The 8,690-nt window shown below is 43.3% G+C and overlaps 1 protein-coding gene across 1 annotated transcript; it reads right to left on the minus strand.

The window, feature by feature from the left end:
* Positions 1 to 1,355: 1,355 nt before the first annotated feature.
* Positions 1,356 to 5,400, minus strand: cdc25b (cell division cycle 25B). The gene is made up of 13 exons (XM_030772591.1): positions 5,349 to 5,400; positions 4,073 to 4,114; positions 3,907 to 3,940; positions 3,629 to 3,745; positions 3,332 to 3,483; positions 3,072 to 3,165; positions 2,872 to 2,955; positions 2,603 to 2,779; positions 2,401 to 2,526; positions 2,219 to 2,281; positions 1,986 to 2,084; positions 1,614 to 1,859; positions 1,356 to 1,496 (listed from the first exon to the last, which is right to left on the minus strand). The coding sequence occupies exons 1-13, from the start codon at positions 5,390 to 5,392 to the stop codon at positions 1,356 to 1,358; spliced, it is 1,419 nt and encodes a 472-aa protein (XP_030628451.1). The 5' UTR covers positions 5,393 to 5,400.
* Between the last annotated feature and the right edge of the window lie 3,290 nt (positions 5,401 to 8,690).

The following is an 8,690-nucleotide window of genomic DNA, read 5'->3' on the forward strand; positions in this document are numbered from 1 at the left end:
CCTCCACAGTTATCATGCCAGAGCACGTCGGGTGAACGACCAGGAAACGGCTGGCCACTCCCCTTCTGAGCAACTCAGGAATGTATGTGTGTGTGTGTAAACGGTAGGACACGTGCTGGAATACAACAATCCACCCGACATTCCAATCTGGCGGGAGGATTTGAAAAATAAGTCAACGTGTGAGCGTGTGTTTTCAGTCTGTCTGTATATGCAGAAAGGACGAGAGGGAGTAGGGGAAAAAAAAGACCGAACAAAGAAAAACAACCTGGCAGAAACTAGATGACACTTGTTTATTTTCCTCTGACAGGAGCTCCACTGTTATAAAAAGTATAACATTAGTAGCCAGTAACTGTCACATACTTACTGCCTCTAAGAATACATATATTCAACACACATTCCATACATCAACACACAAACCAATAAAAAAAAAAAAAAAAAGGCATACAAGCAACACACTAGATTGTGCATTAAATACACACTCACTTATAAAACATCTCTGAACTGAGGAAGGGGGAACAATATTAAAAACAACAACAACAAAAAAAAAAGTTTAGAAGAGAGGTTGCAGGTCTAGACACTGAGCTTTTTGGTTCCAGCAACTGTAGTAACTTGCTGTCCAGCAGCATTCTGCTGGGCCCCTCCCCTTCACGTGTCAATCAGAAAACTGACAGATTCAAAAACAACAGCTTCCAAAATAAAATCTTGTTTGGGGGTGGGGGCGGGGGTCAAAGTTAAAACAGTAATCTCACTCTAAACTGGAAGATTACAGAGAAGATGAGAGGCAGTGCAAAGACTATACATGCAACCACATCATCAAGTAAATTAATTAACTCTCATTCTCAATCAGTATCAGCTTCTATAATATCCACAGGTCTCGTACTTTGCATAATGGAAAATACATTATCGAAAGTGTCGAAATAGTTTCTCCAGGCCCAATATCAGAAAGTTGATCCAATAAACAAAGACAAATAATAATAATGCCATATTTGACTCACATCTCCAATAAAGTCAAGTGATTAGGGCCATTAGAAACTTAAAAAATTACAGGGCAAACAAAAACCAAACAAAAAAAAAAAAAAAACCCAAGAACCATTACAATGTACTTTTCTGATGTTAAATGACGAAATGTAAGTGCCTAAATATGGAGAATCTGTAAACTGGGCCACCATGTTCATAACTGTATGTTTAAATGGGAGGAACCATTAACATAACAGTGAGGGGAGTGTGTGTGTGTGTGAATGCATGCTACACAGGCGGCAGTGACTTCAGACAATGAAGGTATTCTAGCAGTGTTAGGGCAGTGTGTGAGCATGTTAATGGCAGCGAGAGGTGTATGATGGTTTAATTCCTTTCTCTCAGAGTTTCTTAAGGCGGCTGTAAAGGTCTCTCTTGCTCCGTTCCCCTGCCCAGGTACGGCTCTTCAGCCTGAATTTCCTCAGGTCCTCCTTAAAATCCTCGTGATGCATCGGTCTGTATGACTGAGGTTCACACTCTGCCTGCATGCACAAAGTCCAAGAGAAAGTGTTACAAGTCTCAAAACAAAAATTTTCAACAACAAAAAACATTTGACAACGCCGTCAGTATTTACACCCCTTGAAACCACAGATACATACCCGGTGAAGGGGAAAGAAGTCCTTATACCCGCCCTTCAGAACATACAGCTCAGGGTAGTGCAGATTGGGATACTCGTTGAGGATGCGGTCTCTCTCTCGTACGTAACGACACATGCGGGGGCCGCGTTCGGACGAGAACTCGCAGTGGAACACCAGCAAGACGCGCTTCCCAGGGCACGATGGGAGAATCGGTTCCCGCAACAGATGCTCTTCAATCTGGTCTTCCTGATGCAGGTTCAGCGCCCCCTGAAAGATATAAAGCAGGACAGGCCGTGTAATAAATGTTTACGTCCAGACGAGAAAGGAAATCAAGGTACTCCCTTAGAATTTTAGAACTAAAGTGTAAAACATGTTGTGAAAACAAAGCCTCACCCTGATGTGTCCTCCTTCGTATTCGTATGGATAGCGACAGTCGATAACCAGTAGCCTTTCGACCAGATTGCTGAATTCACCATTCATTGCTTTGACCATCTAGGAACATAGAGAGAAATGTGAGCATAACGTCACATGGTCAGCCTGCTCAGTTACGCTCAACTCATTCATACAGCCGAGCTAGAGCACGCTTAGTGGTATAGATGTGTGCTTATGTACGTGCCACTTCTCACCATTTCTGGAGTGATGTATTTCAGGTCCTGGTGTTTTCCCTCAACCGTAGGAAGAGCAAAGGGCTGCAGATAGGACGACAAACCGTTATTAAACTACACAAACACCGTGTGAAATCACAAAGCAGCTCATGTTCGTATCAAGATATTTGTATCAAAGCAACTGCAGCGAGATTCATCCCAACCTTGGTGAAGTCTCCAATCAGCTCTTTGGGGTCGGTGTCCAGCAGTCTCTCTATTTCAGTGTGATTAAACGACTTCGACCTTTGAACCTGCGGTGGGAGAACTTGGGGTAAGCACTCATGTTCCAACTGCTGACACGTTAAATCGTTTGGAAAGGGGCGTGGTAAAGAGAGATCACATGGCGCTAACCCGTGCAGGCGAGACCTCCTCTTGCTCCATGGCGGTAACCTGTGATCCAGCCAGACTCCGCCTTCTCTTCACTCTAATGGGCGTGTTGTCATCTGGTGGGCGTTCCGGTCTTTTGAGAGGGATACGTCCAACAGCGTGGCTTGGCAAGGAGGGCGAGCGAAAGAGCCCACGGGGCCGACAGCGAATCACGGGCTTGAAGGAAGAGACAGAGGTCAATCTTAGCCACAATGTGTGATAAGTAAAACCTAGTGAAGACATGATGTCATTACAGAACCTGCCCATACCGACTCTGCATCGTCTGTGTTTTTTTCCGCTACTAGAGGAGCCGTGAGCAAACTGGCCATTCCCATTGGCATTTCAGGGTCCATCTGTGAGCGCAAAGTAAACAAACAAATCAGGTTATACAAAAACACACGCCACACGGAGCTTGAATTAAGATGAGGCCGGCGCAAAAACACACGCGCCACCGTACATCCAGCCTTACCTCCAAATCGTCCAACTCATCTAGAAAACCATCGTCGTCTGTGTCGTCGTGGAGACAGCTTGTGAGAGAGGACCGTCGTAAGCAGACGGGACTGCTGCCATCCGGTGAGGTAAGTGGTTGAGAGGGGGAAAACTGCAGGACAGGAGAACATGGCTTTAGAACATTCCAAAATCCTCATAGCGATACCAGTTTTAAAACAGGCAACAGAATTCAATCTCAAATAGGACGAGAAAACAGAGATTTAGCAGAGAAAACACTACACGTGTCGGGGACACGTATTTGCGGGAGACGTCTGTACCGTTAGCTCGGGTGCAGAGTTCGGCCTGCGTGCGAAGGCTTCTTTTGCATCTCCAGAGGAGCGCAGTCGACAGCGAGACACCGGCTGCATGGGCTTCTTGAACTCAAAGCTCTCCTACACGACAGGACCACAGGATTAAACAACAGACACAAATATCCACAGCTCAGCAACACACAGTGTGACAAGTGCCACATTCACTGACACAGCCATGATTCAGAGAGCTTTTAATCCAAAAAAAAAAAGTAAAAAAGTTTCATACCTCATGCAGGTTCTCTTTGTTGGAAGAGCTGTGTGCATTCGGCTGACTAAAAATGCCATAACGCTGAGGGTCAGGATCCTTAGCTTTCAAATTAGGACTATGACCAAGCAAATGTAGCTAAATAGGGAAAGAGAGAGTGAGAAATACATTAAACACACACACACACAATTATATATAGAGCTCTAATTTATCTCTGTAACCTTTTAAATGTCTTTTTTTTTTTTAACGGACTGTTCTAGCTCCTAACTGGAAAGGGCCTATGGACGACCAAGACTTACAGGGAGAGAGTTTATCCTGCGGATGGGTAGCTTTCTGCAGAGACAAAAAGAAAGAGACATGAATGAATGTCTGGAGAATTTTAACTGCCTGCACAAACACACACACACACACACACACACACACCTATGAATCTCAGTCTCAAGGACAAGCCAAAAGATCACTTACTCATTCACCACTTTCACTGCATTCTGCATGGCCTTTTCAAACCTGAGTGAAAGAGAGAAAGACGGTTACCATCAGGGTATCGCCCCATCTCCTGTAAATCTAAGACTCTATTTCACTACGAGACACACACACACACACACACACACACACAATGGAAAGAGCATAACAGCTCATTTATCTCTGGGTCTGGGCCCCTGAGTGAGGTATGGGGTCTATGCTGCAGCAATGTCCACCTGTATGCTAAAGAGCTGCACGCCATTAAAGGGGTGTGCTCACTAATCTTCCATATGCCCACACAACGCTGACCCCCTACTGCATGTGTTCATTGTTAGAGGAGAAACGTAAAGAAGCGAGTGAATGAAGGAGCGAGGGGGGGGGGGGTGGAGGGTGGAGGTGAGGAGTGTGGCACATTCAGAGAGAGGCAATAGTGAAAGAGGAAGGGGGAAGGGTGTGTGTGTCTGTGAGGAGGGGGGGGGGGGGGGGGGGGGGGGGGGGGGGGGTCCTCCATTCAAATCTGCTAACCTAGGTCTACACAGACACACTCACACACACGCATGCACACACAGATCCATTCAGGCTCCCGCACTCCTAGGGCATGAAAAGTGTGCCACTCTACATATACACCCAACCCCCACCCCCCCCCTTACAACAATCAGAAATAGACAGACAGAGACACGCGCACACACATATATAGAGAACTGAAACAGCTGCTAGACTGACGAGAGAGTCCCACTAAGCACAAAATGAGAACAGAGACACTTCCATAGCGTGAGGTAGATGTCCAGATGTGCATTCTGTTGTACAGAATAATGCTCAGACACACATACACACACACACACCCCCTCTGAGATTGCAATCACAGAACACAAAGTTCACTCCACAACCACACATATTCCTGCAGTATGACCACACTTCCTGTCTTTGTACAAAGTCCCTCACCATCACTCCAAATCAGACAACAGGTCCTCAGTGTCTGCGTGTGTGTGCGCATTTGTTGTGGGATGTGGCAAACAGGACATGACAAGCCATGATCTAGCCCATTTTAACAGTAAGGAGAAAACAGCCTGTCTTTGCTTGGCCAATCTGCTTCATGCAGCAGTCATCTGTATGGATCATTTAACAGCAAAGGATTAGTGTTATAATCCTCAAGCCAAGCCAGTCTCTCTTGCCTTCGCACACACACACACACACACAATAGGGAGATGGAGAAATGGTCCGTTTAAAAGTGCACATGGTCTTAAACATAAGACAAGACAACCAGTAGAACTGCACTCACGTTTGCTCCACATCAACTGGATCCATAGGACTGGGAGAGTCCATACCAAGACCTGCAAGATGGCAACAGGCACACAGAAAAACTAGATTAGATTATGAATTACCCTGAATATAAGGGATTAGGATCAGTGTTGAAATCTGCAGTCAAAGATCAGTTTGAGTCAGAAACCACCTCATAAAAAGCACAAGACACCAAGACCTAAAGAACTGTGCACCAAAGAACACCACACACTGCACATTCCAATGAGATTACTCCCACACACTTTCACAGTGATGGTGTAAGTTTTGCTTACGTATAGATGAAACTATGGGGCAACCCACTGAATTTGTTTTTTGTTAATACTCGTTTAGTTGATTGGAAGAAGGAGTCTCTTGTTTTCTAAGGCAGAATTCAAGAGTGTGAAACTCACCTGCATCAGATGAAGCATCTGAGGCGAACGAAGGGATCTTAAGGAGAGGGACGTTCTTCTTTCGTTTCGGAGTTTCACACTGACTGCAATTCACAAGTGCAGAACTTCAGTTTCAGATACACCATAGAAATATTCATGAAGTTAGTGTGTAATCACGAACAGAAGTGTGTAAATGAATTACATATCCACAACTGAAAAAAATATAAATTAAGACAAAGCGTTACAAAAATGCATAATCGAATTGATTAGTATAAATTCGTCGTGTTGAAATCCACCACAAATCAGATGTCTAGTTACCGAAGGCGATGTATCGTATGGTCCAGCATGTCAAGATTACTAACAAGCTCATTATAAAAATGTGTACCTTTTAAGTTAGTTAGTTTAGTATCTTCCAAACTCACGAACCACTGTAAGTATGAGTTACCACGCCAGCTTACTGGTAAAACCTACCCTACCAAAATGAGACATCGGCGTTTGCTGGAAAAAACACCACTTACCTTCCGAGAACCGCAAGGTTATTCATGTTTAACGCTAGATTAGTCACAGGAGATAGGACAGTCGAGGTCCCAGGGGAGAATAGGTTCTTAATACAAGGGGACCCCTTGGCACTCATGTCGGGCAGCGTGAGTTTGGATATCCTGGGGATTTGGTCGGGCCCAGTGCTCAGATGACAGTTATTTATAGGACTTAAATCGCTCGCAACTTGTTTTGGATCCATTCTGAAGAGACAAACGGCAGTGGTCTGTCGTAGATGAGGGTAAATTCTTAAAAATCCAATCAAACTTGCCTTAAGAGAAAAGCAAGTCAGTATTAGCCCAGTAGCTAGGAGTCTGGCTAATTAGCTTATTTGTGGTCAAGTAACCATCAGCCAGTTGCGTTAGATGATCTCGCAAAAGACGCGAGACAAAGGTGCACGGACAACCATTTTTGTGCTGTTAAGAAAGTCCGGATTGCAAACAAAAATCTTCGTAAAGTAATTTAAAATACCATCTTCCTTGTTCTTTCTTGTCAGAGAGCAGCCACTTTCAAATGCACTCTCCCTGACCCCCTCCACATTCTGCTGATTGAAAAAGAGATACTTGTAGCCTGTATTTATGTTCAAAATATGGAGCCCACGAGCGGCAATCTTTCTGACCAATCAGCAATGATGTTACATCTGGTTAGTCCAATCAAACTCGTTTCGCTTTTTTCTAAACTGCATTTCCAAAGAATAGACGGGGCTGTGCCAAGGATTTACGTAGAAGAGTACATCCAATCAAAATCAGGAAAATATTAGATGGCTCATAGGCATGCCCAATAAAATGCTTGAGATTCATTTCAGGGGCGGGTGCACGAAAGACGTGTGAAACATAGAGGCGATAGTTTCCCGCGGAACATTTGAAGCACGGGTTAGGAAATGCCCTCAAAAAAAAAAGCACAGCCAATCGCATGGCTAAACTGTTGCCTCGAATGTACCATTCACATTGAACGTAGTGGGATTTAAATTTTCAGTTGTTACAAAGGTAGCCTGAAATTAGCACAAACGGTTATTTAAAAATAATTGTAAAAACCATTCGGAACCATTTAATAAACTTACCGTCTCAGATAAAAGTCTGTTCTCTGTTCTCTTAAGAGGCAGTGCTCTTTATTGAAAATGATTTTTAAGAGTGGCAGTTATGGTCATTTTTAGGAGAATGCATAAAGAAAACCATGTGGTATATATAGGATACCTGCCATTTCAAAATTAGTGTCGTCAGTCTTTTGAGGCTCTGTAGAATGAAATTCTTATTAACATTCTTTGTTTTACTCGCAAAGAATAAGAATGTTTGGGAAGAAACTGAGCGGTAGAACACAAGTTACATCCACGATATTTAGATCACAGCTTAGTGAGCCTCCATTGCCGTGACATCTAGCTACGAACTGTTTTTTGTTTTTAAGAGTTTAACAGAACAGAGGGGTCATTTTGGTGTTTTATCTGGGAATGAATAAACCAAAAATTTTGTTTAAGCACAGTGAAAGCTCACGGCACATTCATAGAACACTCTTAAGAACATCATACCAAAATTATAATGGATTGTTTGAGTTAAGACATTTTCAAAACTTTCTTGGAAAGTTGCCTAGCATCAGCTTAAAAGAACCTCACCACTGTCTTAGTAACATTCCCTGTGAAAATGGGTATTTTGAGACTACTCTTTTGACAGAGTTGCTTTGCCTTTTGTTTAATGCTTTCTGGCGAAACTCTCAGCATCATCTGTTTGCTTTAAATGCATCACTCTATCCTACATTTCTAAATTTATAGACATAACGAAAAGATCCATTTGAGAAAACAAGTTAAGGACTGTGCTGAGTTATATATTGTCCTTTAACCCAGCAATCAGACCGTCTGATGCACTGCCTTTGCAGGCTGTTAAAATGTATAGGTGATGCAGCATGGATGCTGTGCAATTGCTAATATCCCTGAATTCTCTATTTTAAGCAGTGAATTATGCTGAATATCATGCCCTCATATTTCATTAGTTATTGTTAGCACTTACACCAACATAGAATTGTAACATACAATTGTTTACAGTGTGTGTTGTGATTGTGAACCGTTATGAAAGCGCTTTTCATGGCTGTTACTGTGACGACAATAATGTGGTCATCGTGACCTCACAAGAGTGAATGGAATCTCTCTCACTAGGGTCATATGAGCATACAGGGGTCAACAGGCCTTGTCAGACCTGTCAAAATGATTACCGCAAGAACAGCCGCTTCCATGAAAACCTTTCTCTTTCTCCTCTCACCCTCTTTCTCTCTCTCTCTCTGTCTCTACGTGTAACACATTTAAGAAACGCATTTGTAATATGTATGTTTTTGTGACTATGTATCTGACAGAAATTGTGTGTTATCCCATCCCCTGTGTAAAGAGATATGACAATGCAAGCATTTCTGTACATCACAGCCATCACCCAAAT

The sequence above is a fragment of the Chanos chanos genome, chromosome 4 (assembly GCF_902362185.1).
Source record: "Chanos chanos chromosome 4, fChaCha1.1, whole genome shotgun sequence".
NCBI classification, from domain to species: domain Eukaryota; kingdom Metazoa; phylum Chordata; class Actinopteri; order Gonorynchiformes; family Chanidae; genus Chanos; species Chanos chanos.